Source organism: Anabas testudineus, chromosome 14 (genome assembly GCF_900324465.2).
Source record: "Anabas testudineus chromosome 14, fAnaTes1.2, whole genome shotgun sequence".
NCBI classification, from domain to species: domain Eukaryota; kingdom Metazoa; phylum Chordata; class Actinopteri; order Anabantiformes; family Anabantidae; genus Anabas; species Anabas testudineus.
Window position 1 is genome coordinate 4,011,246 of NC_046623.1, and position 20,605 is coordinate 4,031,850.

Genomic DNA, 20,605 nt, shown 5'->3' on the forward strand with positions numbered 1-20,605 from the left:
AGGAAGATCAGGACATGGACATCGAGGAGGACAGTGAGGAGGATGAGGAGGAAGATAGTGACATCGAGGATGACTGGACCGGTCCGGTCTCGGGTTACAGTACCATGACCGATGATGAAGATGAAGAGGACGATGATGACATCAGACCTCGCTCTCCTCTCATCCAGCACATGCGACCAGGTGAGTTTTGGCAGGGCTGGAGACCAGTGGACCCTCCTGTTCCTGCTGTAGGCCCTCGACACCTGACGTTCAGCCCACTGCAGGTTTACCCCCAGATTTCTGAGGTGCTTTCTCTTGCTGGTCCCTGTGTGTCTTTTGCACCACCACCGCTTTCTCACAGGTGTGAAGAATCTGCTCCTTCGACATCCAGCCACAGCTCTGTCACCAAGAGGAGCATGGAAGAGAGCGACACGGAGCAGGTAAGTGCTAAGAGGCAGAGGTGGGATTTGGAGGAACGCCCTGAGGAGTCAGCTCCTTCCACTTCAGGCCTTGGATCCTTCACAAGCAGAAGATACTGGATGGGTCCTTTTCAGCGCCCAAGCTGGGCCGACGACAGTGACTCCGATTAGGATTGTCACCTTAGAAAGCTGAAGCATCAGACAACCTGGAGTATCTTTGTATTTGGTAGAACTATCAATGCCACAGGTGGCCTTTGCATCTTGCAGGGCTCTGGATGCCCTAGGTAGCGTCTTGCACAAGGGTCTGTTTGTATCATTGGTTCCTTTATGGATTATCTCCTTGTGATCTTTAGAGGTTGCCTCTAAGTATGGTGGGGCAATGAATGCTCTATATGTTTTTTATTTAAATTTTGTGACCTTGAGAGCTGACCTCTGTGTCTGAAGACTGGTGATGCCCCCGGTAGCCTTTGCATCTGGCAGGGTTGGATTTGCTTGCTAGGTAGCATCTTGTACATTTGAGTCAAATCAATTTATTCACAACAAGCCAGGAGAGGTGATTCTATTGAATGATACCAGCAGGGTGGTTGTGGCTCAGGCTGTGTACCAGGAGGTGGAATGGTTCATCAAACTAACTAAGGGTTGGTGGTTTGATCTCTAGGTCCTCCTGTCCACATGTCATTATGTCTTTGGACAAGACCTGTTAACCTGGTAATTGCTTTTGATGGTGAGACCAGTACCTCATATGGTAGCTTGCTGTCATTGTTGTGTGTGGATGGATAAATAGGAGGAAAAGCTCCAAGCACCCTGGATATAAGAAGGGGGGTGCTCTCCTGGCTGCAGGAGGGGGGAGGTATGTATGATCATATGTCAGGCTTAGTAAGGTATTATACTGTGTATGAGCTTCCAGTATGTAAGTATGCTAATGTAAAAAGATTATGCATCCTGCTCTCTTGTTTGTTCAGTGTGTCTAAATCACAGGTAAGTTTTTAATTATTTACAATATCAATAATCTCTACTGTAAGTTTTCATTTCACTTATTTAATACAATATTTAATATTTTTACTGACTGTATTTTACTTTTTTGTATTTTACTGTTGAAGGTGCCAGTGCACACAGACTGTGCTTTTTAAAGGTTAGTTAATTATAATAATGTACAAGTGGACTGCAGCTCTCAATACAACTTTGACTATTGTACTCTGTTGTATTTGAATACTTTTACTCTGATAGAGATGACTGAACCAAGATCCTGTGGTCCATATTGTCCAGTTCCATGCAGAAGATGAAACCCGCCGGACAAGCTCAATCCCAAGAACCAGTGCTGCACACTCATCAGTAGTAAGAATGAGCTCATACATGTTCTACTGTCTGTGATTAATTTATTTTACTCTTGAATTCATACTTGCTGCAGTGCTGTGTAGAGACCGTCAACAATAATTTTTGTTGTTGTTGTTGTGACAGGTGAAACCTTGGAGGCTGGAAATCTTATACTACATCAACCTGCAAGAAGCAACAATGTGGAAGACCAACACCTGACATCCAGGGTTTCCTTGGTGACAGAGATGAGAAGTTTCCTCCAGACAGATGGATGACCATAGTACCAGCTGGAGAGGAGTGGTCGTCTGTGTTTCAGTGTGCTCAGTAAGTAATGCCTTCAGTAAAACTAGACATAAAGTGGTGATCAGCTAAAGCCACCAATACTTCTATGTATGCCAACAGTAGTTGTTCTATCACTGAAGCAGTCCACTGAAGCCCACTCAGCCTCTATTCCAGAGTCAAGGACTGTCCTGAGTCTTAACTACACAGGAGAAGCTGGTAGTGATTCCTCTGTGTTGGTGGGGTTGTGAAGCTCACAATGGAAAATCACCATTTGTTTCCCTCTGTGTGCAGAACAGTCAAGAAGAGACACCAACAGTTCAGTTTCATAGATGATGCAGAAATCAAACTAAACCTTCAATAAATACTTAAAATGCTAAAAATACCATTTAGTTTGAATTGATTTTTATTTTACAAAAAGTCATTCATGTTACATTTTTCACTTCTACTGTGAGATTTTGAATACTTTGGTGATCAGAATCAGAAAACAGTTTATTACAAGGTACAGTAACTGTGTTCTTAGATGTCTGAAATATGACTAGACACCCAAACCACACACTCGGTTCATGAAACAAAAAGGGCAGGATCCATGTCTTGTATTTTATAGGCTTTATAAACCAGAATCTTAATCTTAAAAGGTTTTCTGTATAATAGCTGTCAGCTACAGGTGTTACTACTTCTTAGTGTCTTAGGACTTATACAGTATGAAAATGTTATCTAATGAACTGTAAACCATAAAGGCCTTTTTAGCATTAGTTTATTCAGAAAGCACCATTAAATCACAAGAGAGGATCAAGTCAAGTCACAACTCGAATGGGAAAGTGAATAGATTACTTTTCAGCAAAGTAATCTATTCACTTCATGTCACGGTGATCAGTTAATGCTTACATGCATTTTAACAGCACTGCATCTGTTTATGATCATTCCTCTGAAGCCCACTCTGTTTATGCAGTATGGCTAATTTCACATGTATGAATATAATATACCTGGATTATATTTGTTGATGTATTCTCCTATGTACAGTATCTTACCTTAATGCTGCAGCTGGTAACAGTTGAGCTTGTTGTAACATCTTATGTACTGTTGTGACGATCATATGATTCGGCTCTGTTACCTATCAGTTTACAGACTGGGGACATTCGGAACCTCACATTGCATTGATTAGGCAGTACTTTGTATTACTGAAAAGAAACTAGTAACACAGGTAAACAAATAAATATATTGGAGTAAAAGTACAATATTTGCCTCTGAATTGCAGAGAAACTAAAAATATGTATAATAGCACTCAAAGTAGGAATACTTCAAATCCACAGTACTTAAGTAAATATACACTGCTCAAAAAATGAAAGGGAAGACTTAAAGAACACAACGTAACTCCAAGTCAGTCCCACTTCTGTGTAATCAACCTGCCTGAGTGACAATCAACTTCACATGCTGTTGTGCAAATGAAACAGACAACAGGTGGAAATTATGGGCAGTTAGCAAGACACCCCCCAATAAAGGAGTGGTTCTGCAGGTAGTGACCACAGACCACTTCTCAGGTCCTGTGCTTTCTGGCTGATGGTTTGGTCACTTTTGAATGCTAGCAGTGCCTTCACTCTAGTGGTAGCATGAGGCGGAGTCTACAACCCACACAAGCATCACAGACTGTCCAGGAGTTGACGGATGCTTTAGTCCAGGTCTGGGAGGAGATCCCTCAGGAGACCATCTGTCACCTCATCAGGAGCTTGCCCAGGTGTTGTAGCTGTTGTTGCTGGTGTTTGTGGGACGTAGTCCAATGAATGGAGGGCCGGGGGACTTTCAGTGTGTAACCACCATCCTCTGGTATGACCAGAGAGGATCCAAGTTTTGGAAATTCAAGTCAAGTCAAACCAGACCAAGGGAATTGATTTGATATGATCAGGAATCATAACAGAGGGTCTGGGTCAGTTCATAAACATTTCTCTGAGTGATTCTCTTTAGTGGAGAAATACTGGAAGGTTTCCCAGATCTCAACAATAACACGGGGACTGGCAGGATTTAAGGGATTGTTTCTGTTTGGGTCTCGTTTTTAAAGATGTGTCCCTCATTTGTGTTGAGAAACTGTAATATCACAAGTTCTTGCACAGACTGAAATGTGAGGAGCAGCTACAGACAAAATAACAGATTTCCTTCCTGCAACTTGATGATGTCGAGAGAGACTCGCAGCGCCATCTGCTGCCGTCGTTTGGTAACCTTTTGGCCTCGTGATGTACATCACACTGAAACTATCACTCATCACAGAGACGATTCATGTAACAAGATGAAATCCCCTCATTATTTGTCATTTCATGTTGAGAAACGTTATTCTCTGGGCACATAAGTCAACATAGAGTGGTGAAACTGGATCTATTGTTACTCAGCTGCTATATTGACCTTTTGCCACCTGTTCCACCAGGTGGTTGTTTATAGCATCACATAACTTTCCAGTCTGTTGTTGCCACTGTCCCAGCTTTTCTAAAATGTGCTGCTGGTAACAAAATACATAGGACTGTATATTGCTCTTCATATGATTTGGTTTTGTATTGTAATTTCAGGTTTATCTTCATCAACAGTCAAAGTCACAATATATATTTTATTCTTACCGTCAGTTGTACAACGATGCAGTGCAACTTATACATGATGTGCTTTCTTTTCTTTCTTCTTCTGCTTCTCCTCTCTTCCTCTTTCTTCTGTCAGTTATTGGTTGCAATCCTCCTGATCTTCATAGTGAGTGATCTGATGGAGTGGGGGACCCCATTCTGTCTCCAGGTGTCCCACAGGATGTGCGTCTTTTGACTCCGCTCTGCACCTTCAGAACAGCCGTTGAGGTTTGCCAGGCCGCACTGGTTGAACCACCATCCCGTCTGGTTGTTGTGCCGAGCGCTGCAGCTTTCCACCGTGCACCTCATCAACATGAGGGAGAGCTTTAATACAACATTACAGCATTGCAGCAACTAAGAATGGTTAAAATTACAGTGGTTTCTGAAAGACTACTGTAGTTTCAATGACTGTAGACAAGACGTTATTGTGCACACACATTAGTGTGTGTGTCTGTCTTCTTTAAATGACCAGAGACTTGCATTCACCATTAGCCCAGCAGGTGTTTCTGAGCAGTCTACAGACACACCTGATATACATTAGCTGTTCCTAACACCTCAGCTCCACCTAGTGTTGCTAAAACTACAAAACATGCTGCTGTCACTGCACTGCCTTGTACAACCTGCAAGATTTCCGTCAACCTATTCGGCCCAGGGTCGTTTGAAGTCGGTTAATCCTTCTGTCCTCCTCTGAATCACCGTCCATCCACCTCCCATATAGTCCATCTCACACAAATCCTGCAGGACAAGTTTAGTTTTGAGTAGTTACTGATGATGAGTGACCGACTGTGAATGAATGAATCAATAATGTACCTCAAATGAAGAGTCGGTATTCTCAGGGTGCACGATGTAAATACCACTGGGAATCTTGGACATGGCCGACATGAGACTGTCTTTGATGTCTCTGCAGTCTCGTCCTAATCAGAGCAAACATAATCTCTTTATCATTTGAGATTAATTTAACATCCATCAATCAAAGCAGCTAGTGATTAGTAATCAGGGATGACTATATAAATCTAACGTTCTATCATTTTAACATGTGTTATGTTACTGTCCAGTGGAGAACATGAATCTATGGATCTGGTAAAACTTTAGCATCTGCAGACAGGTGACAAATGAAAGGGGTGCTCCAGCTCCAGCTTAGGAAAACTACAAGAGAAGAGGTGATCTTCTGATTTCAATCCTAAGTAACTGGTTACCAAAGCTAAACAAAAGCAAGTCAAGTATCTGTGTCTGAAATGTACTTAGTTACTTTCTGAACTCTTGTAAACTGACATTCATGTGTAAAATGTGGAGATTTTACCACCCAGCAGTGTGAATCAGAGTCAGTGTTAGTGTGTTAGTTACCGTGGGACTGCACAGGTTTCACAGAATACATCTCAGTGTTGCTGAGAAATGAAAAAATGAAATATTCATCCAGGCATCAGCAACATTTTATGTTAACCGTCCTGATGTCTTAGTTGGTTCCAAACACACACAATGTTACTGCAAGATCCTGTTTTTAAATCCTCTAAAAAAGTGCAACTGTTGCTGAAACATTACTAAGACTGTTTGTTAAGTGCAGGTTTGATGTTCTTCTACGTTACTTCTTGTTATTTGTGGGAATACTGTAAATTTTACTCCACTATAATTGTCTGACATCTGTGGTTACCACTAATAAACCTAAATAAAAATCTGTGAACTGCACAGTTTACTGGTGACTTTTAATACAAGATATTTTCTGATCTTCTTCAGTTGTAAAGTAAATAAAATCTCTCATTGAGTCATTTAGTCTGGAATTCATTTCTTCTTGTAATTAAAATCTGTCAATCAATGCAAAACAACTAGTTGAATTTTCTAAAATCAGCTATTTTGTATACATGCGTGTGTGTGTGTGTGTGTGTGTGTGTGTGTGTGAGCTCCTTCTAGAGTCAAGAAAACTTTGCATTCAACATTAAAACATTAAACATTGAATTTATCTATTTAATTTCTAACAGAAATGTTTTCATGTCATCCAATGAACCGTCTGACTAAAAATCAGCTCCACTTGTGCTCCACTTGTGGCTACGTTGAAAACACAGCTTTGTCTAAATCAGCACAAAGTTGTAGGTTGAGATTATTCACTTACTGCTGTCAGACAGTCTGAACATGTTCGAGTTCTTGCTAAAACTGGGACATTTTTCATGAAGAGAAAAGGTCTTTAAAATCCATCCTAAGATCAGTTGAATCAATGACTGTTGAGTTATACTGATGTACTGCTCCCAGTTAAACTGCTCCCAGTTAAACTGCTCCCAGTTAAACTGCTCCCAGTTAAACTGCTCCCAGTTCTCATTGATTAAAAAAAATACCACTCAAGATTAAATCATGTATGTTTTGTTAAAAATACATAATAAGAAATGTGTCTTGAGAACTTAAACTCTCTGTTGCTGCAAATGTTTCTTTACAGTTTGTGGACTGAGCTCTGTGCAGCACTTTGATTCAACTCAAGTCAAAAACTTGATGTTGGTGGTTTGAAAATTAAAAAAAGAGAAAAACACTACACTTTAAGTTGAATTGACTTGAAATTAATAAAACTAAAACAGCAAAGATAGAAGAATTATATGAAAACATATGTTACATTACATTACATTATGTTTTAAATGACAGTAGTCTCAGGGATGAGAGGTCACAGAAACTGGGTCACAGAAGGTTCTGTCAGAACTCTTCTCTGTGACATCACCCAGTGTCACAGTGTGAGTGTGGTGCAGAGCAAAGTCTCAGTTTAGATTGATCGTCCACAGCGAACAAATCAACCTGAAGCCACAGAGCTGAAAGAAGAATTGAAGAAACACAACAAAACACAACGAGAACCCAGATCCTCTAAAGATGCCTGCAGGCAGAAAGGTAAATGGACTTTAGAGTGAATTGAAAAACAGAAGAAGGGGACATTCAGCAGCATCTGCTCATCTGTCCTGATTAACAAAGAGGACATTTGAATGTTTTCATGCAAACACATGCTCATTTCTATGTTTGTCCACTTCAGTAGTGTAGATTAACATGTTTTCCAGTTCTCTACTTGAAGATTAAATCCAGCAGTAACAGTTCAGTACAGTAACGTGTTCTACATCAGGAGTTGAGCTTCAGTAAAACTCTCTTCTTACATGTTGGTTTTTTTCTACTAGAGTACAACTCTAACAACCATGGAGGCAAACAAAGGCGACCACATCGCCAACACCCTGCTCTCACAGGTCAAACCCGCTGCATCAAATCCCAACGAGGTGTGGCAGCCCATCCACCTCTGGGATGCAGAGGATGAAGTCTGTGCTACTAAACACAAAGTGCAGGAAGACTCTGCGAATTGTGTTGGTCTGCATAAGAAGTCTGTTAAGCACGCATGGGTCGAAGAAAAGGTAGAGGTCAACTACTGCACCTCCCCGGCCATGTCTGAGATCAGTGTTATCACGTACTCTTCATGGCGATCCGACCTGGACTCTGAGTCCTGCGCGTGTGGTGAAAACAGAGAGGACGCCATCTCCCCGGCCACGTCGGAGGACAGCTTCATAGCATGCTATTTAAAGTTGTCCGACCTGGAAACAGACGTCTCCATCTCTGAAGTTTACACACCTGACCTTCAGGATGTCGATGAAGAAATTAAAAAGGTGTGTCAGCACTATGTATGTGCTGAAAACAGGGAGGATACCAGCTCCCCAACCGGGTCGGAGGACAGTATTGGAACATCCTATTCTTGGATGTCCGACCTGGAAACAGACGTCTCCATCTCTGAAGTTTACACACCTGACCTTCAGGATGTCGATGAAGAAATTAAAAAGGTGTGTCAGCACTATGTGTGTGGTGAAAACCGGGAGGATACCAGCTCCCCAACCGGGTCGGAGGACAGTATTGGAACATCCTATTCTTGGATGTCCGACCTGGAAACAGACGTCTCCATCTCTGAAGTTTACACACCTGACCTTCAGGATGTCGATGAAGAAATTAAAAAGGTGTGTCAGCACTATGTATGTGGTGAAAACCGGGAGGATGCCGGCTCCCCAACCCTGTCGGAGGACAGCTCTAAGACGTCTGTTTCTTGGACGTCTGACCACGAATCAGACTTCTCTGAAGTCTGTACACCTGATGTTGAGGATGTCCACCTGGTTTTCGAGCCTTTCGAAAAGGATCAGAGAGACCAGACTGAGGCTTCAGCTGAGGTCCAGCAAGTTGAACTGAAGTCTTCTGTCCTTGTTCCTGTGATAGCAAGATTCTTCCAGCATCTCACTGAAGAGTAGGTTTTCTATTCTCTATTCAATTTCTAGTGGATCCTTGAATATATTTCAAACCTTATTTCCACTGTTAACCTGTTGTTTCTGTTCTTGTAGGCAGTGGAGGGAGCTAGGTGTAGGGGTCTACAACAAAGATGTAAAAGAACTCCTGATGGACATGTCCATGGATGTACTGAGTGTGACCTCAAACTCTTTTGTTAACACCGTCCTCTCAATGCACCAGTCCTCCACTACTGAGCCCCTGGATCCATCAGCGTCACAGCACCTGATGACATTTTATAAAGGCAGCATTCAAAGCTGCGTGGAAAGCTCCTTCTCTCAGGCTCTGAATGAGCTCGTCGGTGCAGACATCCCCGTGATGGTTTCACCTCACTTCACACAAGCTATGGAGACAGAGGTACTTCGGGAGCTCTCCTCCGTCTTCTCATCCACCACCACTGCTCCTGCCGGCTCTCAGCAGTCAAAGAAAACAGCAGCAGAGCAAACTCTGGCAGGAGCTATTTTGACTATGAAGTCCTTCCTCACAGGACAAAGCACAAAAGTCAAGAGAAGAATTCAGACTGCAGAGGAACAGAAACCACACGATAACAAGCACAAACCGACCAGAAGGAGGAAAACTGTGTCACTGTGGAAAAGATGCTTTAGCAGACGGCACTCAATGATCCATCCTGCCCCCCTGGAAGATCCAGTGGTAACACCAACCTCTAGAAACTCTGTGCAGCTGATGATCAGTTCTCCATCTCAGCCCAAACACGCAGCAGACAACAGAGACACATCTGAGAAGGCTGAGACTAAAACCAAACAAGGCTTCAGCTGTTTCTTCAGCAAGCTCTTTAAAAAAAGTAAGGACACATTTAGATAGAGGCTGTAATCACATTATTGATTTGACAGTTTAACACGGCTGATGTGCAGTGACATGGAACAGACCTGTGTGAATAACGTGAAGGTTTCAGGATGGATGAGGTTTTGTCAAACTGCAGCGTGTTCTTGTTTCTTTTGAACTGATGGGTTTTTTTTTTTTGCTCCTTTTAAAAAAGGACAATAAGAAGAAGACAGAGGAGGAGAAGACAACATCTCAAAGCAAACGGCCCAGAAATTAACATGGACCTGCTCCACTCCTCCTCCCTTCTTCCTCTTCTTTTTTTTTTCTCACCCTTTCTCCCACCCACCCCATTTTAATCCCTTTACCCACAACCCCCCTCCCCACTCCAAGCCCCACATTTTCTACCCCTTCCCTCACCTTCCCCATTTACTTCCTTTGTCCTCATCCCATCTCCCCCAGGTCTCCCACTCCCTCACCTCTCCTCCTCCTGTCTACTTTGATCCCTCAGTGTGAGTTTGCCAAACCCATTGTGACCTTCTGAATTTCTCCAACCCCCCTGTCCCTTTGCCCACCCCTGTGTTTCCCTCCATCTTATTCTTTTTGTTTTATTAAATTTTTCTTTAATTAAACACACTGTTTCTCTGCTGTGTGACTTAAACATCAATGAACATGATGATAAGGAGTCAAGTTGAACATGACTTTCTCTGTTTCTGAGAAACCACACCAACAGTGTAGCTTGCTGTAGATGCTGCAGTCTTCACAACAACCACAACATGTCCAACGTTAAGAGAGAAGCTCGTGTTGGCTGCCTGACGGCAGGAGCAATTTGGATGGACATGAAGCTCTTTAGATTAGTACAACAATGAACATCTGCATTACAAATATCTGGTTTATGATTTCAAACTAAAACATCCAGTCACAGAGCATCAGAGTTTTCACATGAAAGGGACAATAAACACTGAACCTACCACCTGTTATAGAAGTATAAGGACACAAAACAGGAAGAGAAGCAGGACCAGTAACTGTTCTGCAAATGAAGGAGGCTCAATGTGAAAAAGCACCACACAGCGGTTTCAAATGATACGGGACTGAAGTTTGTTTGAAAGCACTGTTTTATCCTCCGTCACCACACTCACAAGATGAACAGTAGAATCCCACCAAAATACAGCCCACTATTTTAGATTAGATATTATCTTATGTTGTTTGGAACATATTTGCAGTTCATTAAATTATCATAAATGTAGTTGTCAGAGGCTCTGCTGCACTCTTGGCCATGTTGGTAATCCAGCATTGACTGGATCTGCACAGTGGTGTCATTGGGAGGGTGGAGATTCTTCATTCAATACTATTGTGTATCTGAACATGGCCTAGGTGAAGCTGTGTCAGGTTTCCTGCAGTAGCTCTTTACATCCTGCGACTCACTGTGTTTGATTGGTGGAGCAGGCGTGACAATATGTTATTATACACTGCTCAAAAAATTAAAGGGAACACTTAAAGAACACAACGTAACTCCAAGTCAGTCCCACTTCTGTGTAATCAACCTGCCTGAGTGACAATCAACTTCACATGCTGTTGTGCAAATGAAACAGACAACAGGTGGAAATTATGGGCAGTTAGCAAGACACCCCCCAATAAAGGAGTGGTTCTGCAGGTAGTGACCACAGACCACTTCTCAGGTCCTGTGCTTTCTGGCTAATGGTTTGGTCACTTTTGAATGCTAGCAGTGCTTTCACTCTAGTGGTAGCATGAGACGGAGTCTACAACCCACACAAGCATCACAGACTGTCCAGGAGTTGACGGATGCTTTAGTCCAGGTCTGGGAGGAGATCCCTCAGGAGACCATCTGTCAGCTCATCAAGAGCATGCCCAGGCGTTGTAGGGAGATCATCCAGGCACGTGGAGGCCACACACACTACTGAGCCTCATTTTGACTTGTTTTAAGCACATAACATCAAAGTTGGATCAGCCTGTAGTGTGTTTTTCCACTTCAATTTTGAGTGTGAATCCAAATCCAGACCTCCATGGGTTAATAAATTTGATATCCATTGATAATTTTTGTGTGATTTTGTATGAAAACAACGTATTAAGTATTTAATAAGAATCACTCATTCAGATCTAGGTTGTGTTATTTTAGCGTTCCCTTTATTTTTTTGAGCAGTGTATGTAAAATCAATTACTTTTTGTAAAATAAAAATCAATTCAAACTAAATGGTATTTTTAGCATTTTAAGTATTTATTGAAGGTTTAGTTCGATTTCTGCATCATCTATGAAACTGAACTGTTGGTGTCTCTTCTTGACTGTTCTGCACACAGAGGGAAACAAATGGTGATTTTCCATTGTGAGCTTCACAACCCCACCAACACAGAGGAATCACTACCAGCTTCTCCTGTGTAGTTAGACTCAGGACAGTCCTTGACTCTGGAATAGAGGCTGAGTGGAGGGGTGCTGAGTGGGCTTCAGTGGACTGCTTCAGTGATAGAACAACTACTGTTAGCATACATAGAAGTATTGGTGGCTTTAGCTGATCACCACTTTATGTCTAGTTTTACTGAAGGCATTACTTACTGAGCACACTGAAACACAGACGACCACTCCTCTCCAGCTGGTACTATGGTCATCCATCTGTCTGGAGGAAACTTCTCATCTCTGTCACCAAGGAAACCCTGGATGTCAGGGGTTGGTCTTCCACATTGTTGCTTCTTGCAGGTTGATGTAGTATAAGATTTCCAGCCTCCAAGGTTTCACCTGTCACAACAACAACAACAAAAATTATTGTTGACGGTCTCTACACAGCACTGCAGCAAGTATGAATTCAAGAGTAAAATAAATTAAGTACAGACAGTAGAACATGTATGAGCTCATTCTTACTACTGATGAGTGTGCAGCACTGGTTCTTGGGATTGGCGGGTTTCATCTTCTGCATGGAACTGGACAATATGGACCACAGGATCTTGGTTCAGTCATCTCTATCAGAGTAAAAGTATTAAAATGCAACAGAGTACAATAGTCAAAGTTGTATTGAGAGCTGCAGTCCACTTGTACATTATTATAATTAACTAACCTTTAAAAAGTACAGTCTGTGTGCACTGGCACCTTCAACAGTAAAATACAAAAAAGTAAAATACAGTCAGTAAAAATATTAAATATTGTATTAAATAAGTGAAATGAAAACTTACAGTAGAGATTATTGATATTGTAAATAATTAAAAACTTACCTGTGATTTAGACACACTGAAAAAACAAGAGAGCAGGATGCATCATCTTTTTACATTAGCATACTTACATACTGGAAGCTCATACACAGTATAATACCTTACTAAGCCTGACATATGATCATACATACCTCCCCCCTCTTGCAGCCAGGAGAGCACCCCCCTTCTTATATCCAGGGTGCTTGGAGCTTTTCCTCCTATTTATCCATCCACACACAACAATGACAGCAAGCTACCATATGAGGTACTGGTCTCACCATCAAAAGCAATTACCAGGTTAACAGGTCTTGTCCAAAGACATAATGACATGTGGACAGGAGGACCTAGAGATCAAACCACCAACCCTTAGTTAGTTTGATGAACCATTCCACCTCCTGGTACACAGCCTGAGCCACAACCACCCTGCTGGTATCATTCAATAGAATCACCTCTCCTGGCTTGTTGTGAATAAATTGATTTGACTCAAATGTACAAGATGCTACCTAGCAAGCAAATCCAACCCTGCCAGATGCAAAGGCTACCGGGGGCATCACCAGTCTTCAGACACAGAGGTCAGCTCTCAAGGTCACAAAAGTTAAAGAAAAAACATATAGAGCATTCATTGCCCCACCATACTTAGAGGCAACCTCTAAAGATCACAAGGAGATAATCCATAAAGGAACCAATGATACAAACAGACCCTGGTGCAAGACGCTACCTAGGGCATCCAGAGCCCTGCAAGATGCAAAGGCCACTTGTGGCATTGATAGTTCTACCAAATACAAAGATACTCCAGGTTGTCTGATGCTTCAGCTTTCTAAGGTGACAATCCTAATCGGAGTCACTGTCGTCGGCCCAGCTTGGGCGCTGAAAAGGACCCATCCAGTATCTTCTGCTTGTGAAGGATCCAGGGCCTGAAGTGGAAGGAGCTGACTCCTCAGGGCGTTCCTCCAAATCCCACCTCTGCCTCTTAGCACTTACCTGCTCCATGTCGCTCTCTTCCATGCTCCTCTTAGTGGCAGAGCTGTGGCCTGATGTTGAAGGAGCAGATTCTTCACACCTCTGAGAAAGCGGTGGTGGTGCAAAAGACACACAGGGACCAGCAAGAGAAAGCACCTCAGAAATCTGGGGGTAAACCTGCAGTGGGCTGGAAGTCAGGTGTCGAGGGCCTACAGCAGGAACAGGAGGGTCCACTGGTCTCCAGCCCTGCCAAAACTCACCTGGTGGCATGTGCTGGATGAGAGGAGAGCGAGGTCTGATGTCATCATCGTCCTCTTCATCTTCATCAACGGTCATGGTACTGTAACCCGAGTCCGGACCGGTCCAGTCATCCTCGATGTCACTATCTTCCTCCTCATCCTCCTCACTGTCCTCCTCGATGTCCATGTCCTGATCTTCCTCAAACTCGCCAACGAAGACCGGAGCAAAGCCCTCAAACTCCCCTACCTCATAACCTCCTACCTCATCATCCACGATCCTGATGACTTCGGGGAGACCATCTCCTGCGGGACGCTCCACAATGAAGTCCACACGCTCAGAGGAGCCACCTGAGGAGGAAAAACATCCTAACACTTAGTTTGACATGTTAAGAATTCCTCATAACATCATTTATCTGGGACAGAATAAAAGAGAAGTAAGTTGAAGTTACACTAAGACACTGTAGAAATACACACTGACCACAATCTGTTATGTTAATCAACTCCACACAAAGGTTTCAACAACAATATAACAATATGATCAACCTAGTCACACCGGACTAACATGTGGTTTGGACAGAGGCTGGTGTCCAAGTATTTAAGTATCACATGTTGGTGAATGTAGCTGAAGCTAAACGACTGTCACCAGGGCTCCGACGGGAACTGGTCTGTGTGCGTCCTGACGTCCTGACGTCCGCTTCTAAAACCTCCATCGTCTCCATGGTCACTAAATATACGGACTTTACGCATTTTCTAAATTTTGGCCCAGTCACCATCTTTTTCTCAAAGTGAGATGTAGAATTTGTACATTTCGACGCCCTCAAACCAAAATCTCAGTATTTTCTAATTAATACACTATTATTCACACATTCCACACCTGTCCCGGGAAATTTAACTCATTCTCAGTAAGAAATTATTAATTTACACGAATAAAAAAACAGTTTTCACCAAACCAGTGTTTTTCAAACAGGAAATAACCATGATGTGAACTGTCCACCTCTAAATTTATAAAGTTACGTTCGTTTTTTCATTTTGACAAAGCATCAAATTGTTAATTAGTGACTTCTTAATTTTAAAAAAGGGTTTTTTCTTTCTGACCTGCTCGGTCGAGGTCGACCCCGAGCAGCAGGTGCTCCTGGCTCAGCAGCGGCCTGACGAAGACCATGGTGGAGTTGTTGTTTACAGCAGCTCAGTGATGTACAAGTGTTGTTTGGTAACTAGCTCTGTTGATCAGTAGATGCTTTTCCAGCAGCGTTGATTCTCCAAGTGTTCGCTTTTCCAAGTGTTAACCTTTCCAGGTGAAGCTTTGCAAAAGGTCAACTCAGGTCAGAGTCCAAGTGCAAAGTGAGGAAGCAGAATGGTCCGCAGCCCAGACGTCACCTCGGTTGGCTTATGGCTCTGTTTCCATGGCACTACGCTACTGACGCACGCCCGTACGTGCGTGAGCAAACAAGAGAGACTTCTTATATTTTCCCTAATTTTCTACATATTTATATTGTATTTATTCATTTTCCTACACGTTATTATTAAATAAAGTGCAATCCAACATGTATCTTTGTTCTTCCATTGTGGATCCACTTGGACTTGAAGCCTACATCCATCCACCAGAGTCTCTGTAGTCACTCAAACACCTGTTCTCATATTTACACTGAACTGTGGCTCACACATGTGAAGTGGTAAAATAAATCTGTTATTACCGTGTGTGACATGTTCAACATTCAAAAATGCAATAACAATACTCAGTAAAAGTAGTCTAAGTGGAAGTGAATTCATTCCTGGGAATGCAGTTACTTTCATATGAAATATAGGAACTACTGAATTAGAAGTAAGTGGAAACTATGTATGTAACCGTGTAAACAACATCATAACTGTGTGTGTGTTTTAAAGACGTCTGTGATGAAGAACCTTTATTCACCTCGTCCAATGCAGATGGATGTGTTCATGATTTTCCATGTGAGGCTACTGAAATTAATTATTTCTATGATGATAAGCAAATTTTTCATTCACTGTTTTAGTTTTTATGTCAACATATAAGAAGCTGTGCATCCCCCACTGATCACTGATGAACTAAAGATGTCATGATCCAGCATGGACTGACATAGCTTACAACTCAAGTTACAAAAAAACTTGGCTTAATATTTAGATACCATTTTATATGCTCGATGGTGGAAAATATATTGACTTAAGTACTGTAGATTGGAAGTATTCCTACTTTGAGTGCTATTATACATATTTTAGTTTCTCTGCATTTTAGAGGCAAATATTGTACTTTTACTCCAATATATTTATTTGATTACCTGTGTTACTAGATTATTTTCACTAATAATAGAGTTGAATCATACGATCATCACAACAGTACATAAGATGTTACAGTAAGCCCTTTGTTGTCACACATGGTAACTCTAATGTTGCTGTAACTTACACAGTACATCCTTCCAGCAGATTTTACTATTTAATCTCTGTACACGTGTATTTCTTGATGGATGGAGGCTGTGTTCAGCTGGATCAGTGCATTGTGTTCTGAAGTTGTGTTAATGTCTTTCAAACCTGGGTGTAGTTTCATGACTCCTCCAGTAGATGGCGCTCTTGCAACACTTTATCTCCGACCTGCGAGCAAACATCCAACAGAAGAAGTTAGTGACGTGTGCTGTCGTCGACGACGTCAACATGTCTGGTCGAGCAGCTTATGCTTTAGCCTGAACGCTAACCCTCTTTTGTTTTTGGTTTAGTTTCGCTTCTGTTTCTTTCGAGTATTGGGGCATTATATTAAATGGGTTCCAGGAGCTTACCATGAAACTCCGGGTGCAATTTGACAGGTGAGCTGGAGCCTTTACAGCCGCGAATTTGGCCTGATAGAAAACATCTGTTGGTAGCTAATGCTAATGGCGGCCCCGGCCAGCTGTCTGTCACCTCAGCTACCTGCTCCTGTCTGTGGCTCTGGTTTGTGCTTAAAGCCTTAAAACTACAGATGTGACTGACTGATCAGATCAGCTACCGTCAGTTAGTGATCAAAACAAATGTGCTGAGGCTGAGACGATCGAGTCAGTGTTACTACTTTATTTCCTGATAGCTTATCTCCTCAGTTCAACTTAGTAACGTTAGACTGGAGTTCAGCTAAACAAACAATGATCTCACACTGCCACAATACTCTCATCTATCTTTAGCCTCCTGGCAGCTTTAAAATGTTTTTCTACCTTCTTGGCTTTTTGTTGCATTCTCTGTTTAAAATACAGTCCTGCAAACTTAGTTTGCTGGGAACTTTCTGTCCAAAGATAACTGACTTCTATAGGAGAGGACAGTACTGTACACTAACATACAACTCACTGTACAAGTTAACTCATACTACTTTTATGTTAGCACAGATCACAGTGGATGTTGGACACATTGTGACTGGCGTTTGTCTTTTCTGTCAAAGGAGTGAATCCAGCAGAGCACTGAAACTGAGGGAGTCTCCTGCTGTAATGCAGCCTAATTCAAGTGATACAGGAAATGGTTTGTCCCTAACTCTGCAACCAGAGATACTCACCAGAACGCCAGCCCCCGGTGCCACTGCTGCCAGCCCTGAAAGCCATGAGGTGCGGGTGCCTATGACGAGTGCACCTGCCGAGTCCAGGAGGTCGAGGGTCAGCTCCCATTCCCACTCTCATTCACATGGACATCGGGCGCCGCACCACTCCAACTCAGAACCAGAGCTTGACTCACCTGACTCTGATCTCAACTCTGGAGAACCCAGCACCTCTTTTTCTGAACTTCGCTGTCTCTTCCGCTGGTTCCAAAAGAGTCTTCCTTTTCTCGTCATAGTGTGTGCTAAACTGGTCATCCAACACGCTCTTGGTGAGTATGATGTATGAATGTGCAAGCAATATTTTTGCGACGGTGGACATAAGCCAGCCTGTTATAATCGTTCTCTTTATTTATCAGGTCTAGCAGTTGGGGTTGGCCTCTTCACAACTTTTTTGTACGTAAATAAAAATATTCAAACTCAAGTCTTTCTTCAGGTAAATCCAGAACAGAAACATCATTGATTTACACTTCATATAATCATTGCTGCTAGATTCCTAAAAACGTATTTTTCGTGTGCTCACTCTCAGGATCGGCATTCAAAGCTTCAGTGTGTATGGCTGCTACTCTTCCTGACCTCTTCCACCCTCCTGCTTTACTACACTTTTCGCACTGAGACACTTTACCACTGGTAAGACTCAAGTAAATATCTCCAACTAATAATGTCGATCAAGGCTGTGCGGTCATAATCCAGAATACATGGCACTGATTTTGTTTATACTTCTAATATAGTCTCCACTGTTTATTTCATCATTCTGAATGCATTATTTCATAATTGTGATGACTTCAGCATTATTGTATAAATAAAATGGAATAATCATTGAATGAGTAGGTGTGTTCAAACTTTTTAAAGTTTCTCATGACTTGGGTATAAAACCTCCTTTGTTATGCAGACAAACTGTAGTGTAATACACATTGTGGCATTATTATTATTAGTAACCAGCGTCTACTGCAGTCCAGTAACCGAATACATCTGGAATAAAGAAAACTGATTGGTCCACTAAACATCCATCTTAACCTCCTTCTAGCCTCATATTGCTCAGCCCAACCATTGAGCCGCTGGGATTCTGGGAGGTGCTATGGGCAGTTGGCATCAACAGTTTTATAATAAAATTCCTCTATATGGGGATTAAGTGCCTTTTTCTGCTGCTGCCATCTGCATTGGTGGCATACAAAACCCAGGTAAGACCAGTGCACTTCCTATTAGGATTGTTGATTGAAACTAGAAAACAGTCACTGTATTGCTGGGTCTCGGCTGTGTTAGTTCAGTAGGTCTCTAATGTGTCCAGGGGAGGTGGTTGATGATGACTGAGGAGGTGGGTCAGGTCCACCAGGCCATAGCTCCTGTTTCACTGTGGTTCCGCTACCTGGTCACCTACCAGGAGGCTGATGGCATCCCTGGCCTCACACTGGGGGTCCTGCTGGCTCTCCTCTACCTCATACTGAAGGTTTGATTACTGAGACGTCACAGTTTGTTGTATCCATGTTGGCAGCTTTTATTTTTAATAATAGAAATTGAAAGTCGTGCCTTTACTCATTTCCTCTTTCAGCTTTTAGATCTGTACGGACAGTGGACGTCTTTAATGAAAACTGTGGGGACTTTTCTGAGGGGAGAGGTCAGTGGTAAATGACTTGTTTAAAATAGTGCTCACAGTCTGCAGTCTGCAACCAGGAGTGTTGAGAGGTTGTGTTTTTTGTTCGTCAGCATACAGGCACAGCAGCCACTAGGAGTCAGTGCAGCGAAGCTGGAGATGTCTGCCCCATCTGTCAGGCAGAGTACAGAGAGCCCCGGGTTCTTCTCTGTCAGGTAAAACCCCATCACAGAGCCTGCTGTCCCATAGTGTTGTTCAAGTTTGTTTTATCATTGTTGTTGGTAGTACTTTTCTTTCTGGGCCATGTAGGTATCATAAGGCAATTGATGAATATGTCATATTTACTGACCAGGAGAAGTATTACTTAACAATAGTTGTTAATCAGTATGAAAGACTGCATCCTCTATTAATGTGCAGTAAGTGTAGGAGATGCTGACTTGCTGTTGCTTCTCCGCTGTGCAGCACATATTCTGCGATGAATGCATTGCTCTGTGGTTTAACCGGGAGAAGAGCTGCCCTCTCTGCCGCACGGTGATCACAGAGAAGGTCTACAAATGGAGGGACGGAGCTACATCGCCACATCTGCAGATTTACTGATTGAGGAAGCCTGCATTGAATGTGATTTATTTTTTTTTCTTCTTAAGCCTGTCAAGCTCCACTGACAGCTAATGTTGTACACACTGTCAATCAGGACTGTGCCCTCTGTGGGCACACAACTTGCACCTGCAGTAGGTGTGTTTCTGGCTTGTTTACCAGCACATGCCTGCTTGTGACGTCACACAACTGACGGTTGATTTCATTTTCATGATTTCTTGCCCTCACTTTTTTGGATTTTTCTATTTTAAGTTGTTTTGTCTTGTGTTGCTTTTATTCACCTTTAATCTTATAGACATTACTCATGGGGTGCAAAAATGGTTTCTATTTGTAAATATGAAAACATCAGAGAAATATATAAAGTATTTTAAAGAGATTTTTCCTCTATCGTACATTTGAACAAACACAGAACTTTTCTTATCCAGTGTTTCTACATTTGTGAAAGCGACTCTTCTGATTTGTAACGGTAAAGCAGCTGTAACGTCACACTCCAATAACAACTGTAAGGCTGCATCCACACACTGAAAATTGTTTGAGTTTGCCTTTTGCTTTCTAGCTTCTGGCAACTATTATTTTCCACAAGTGGTAAAAAAAGGATGCAATTAAGTTTGTTCAAAATTGATTTACATATAAAATTATTTTTCTATAGAGGTGATCTAACCTCGTTTTTGTAAAAACCAAAGATCAGTATCTTACTTTGTATGAAAATCATTTCACTGTTATTTTTATCCATTTAGACCCACCAACTACCTGAATAAAGATCTATGTTTGAATTATGTTTTTGACTTGTTTAATCTGATTTTGTCTTTAAAAACTGACTT

The 20,605-nt window shown here is 42.1% G+C and overlaps 1 protein-coding gene and 1 long non-coding RNA gene across 4 annotated transcripts; both read left to right on the plus strand.

The window, feature by feature from the left end:
- Positions 1–405: 405 nt before the first annotated feature.
- On the plus strand, positions 406–4,770 carry LOC113169055. Of its 3 annotated transcripts, none has more exons than XR_003299537.1 (4): positions 406–1,530; positions 1,626–1,733; positions 1,857–2,036; positions 4,689–4,770. It is a non-coding gene; the product is annotated as an uncharacterized LOC113169055 (long non-coding RNA). The 3 variants fall into 3 exon arrangements; XR_003299536.1 differs by lacking the exon at positions 4,689–4,770 and adding an exon at positions 2,135–2,276; XR_003299535.1 differs by lacking the exon at positions 4,689–4,770 and having other exon boundaries at positions 1,857–2,270.
- An 11,922-nt stretch (positions 4,771–16,692) lies between these two features.
- Positions 16,693–20,560, plus strand: rnft1 (ring finger protein, transmembrane 1). The gene is made up of 9 exons (XM_026371262.1): positions 16,693–16,853; positions 17,453–17,871; positions 17,959–18,035; positions 18,129–18,229; positions 18,627–18,780; positions 18,888–19,046; positions 19,149–19,214; positions 19,304–19,405; positions 19,653–20,560. Exons 1-9 carry the CDS (start codon positions 16,828–16,830, stop codon positions 19,785–19,787), a joined length of 1,239 nt encoding a protein of 412 aa, XP_026227047.1. The 5' UTR covers positions 16,693–16,827; the 3' UTR covers positions 19,788–20,560.
- Positions 20,561–20,605: the final 45 nt, after the last annotated feature.

Bases quoted from the DNA above. Each gene is read 5' to 3' on its own strand.
- rnft1 (XM_026371262.1), top strand. From the start codon at position 16,828: ATGAAACTCCGGGTGCAATTTGACAG. The intron at 18,230-18,626 runs GTAAGACTCAAG...ACCTCCTTCTAG, and splicing joins ACTGAGACACTTTACCACTG to CCTCATATTGCTCAGCCCAA. The intron at 19,406-19,652 runs GTAAAACCCCAT...TCCGCTGTGCAG, and splicing joins CCCGGGTTCTTCTCTGTCAG to CACATATTCTGCGATGAATG.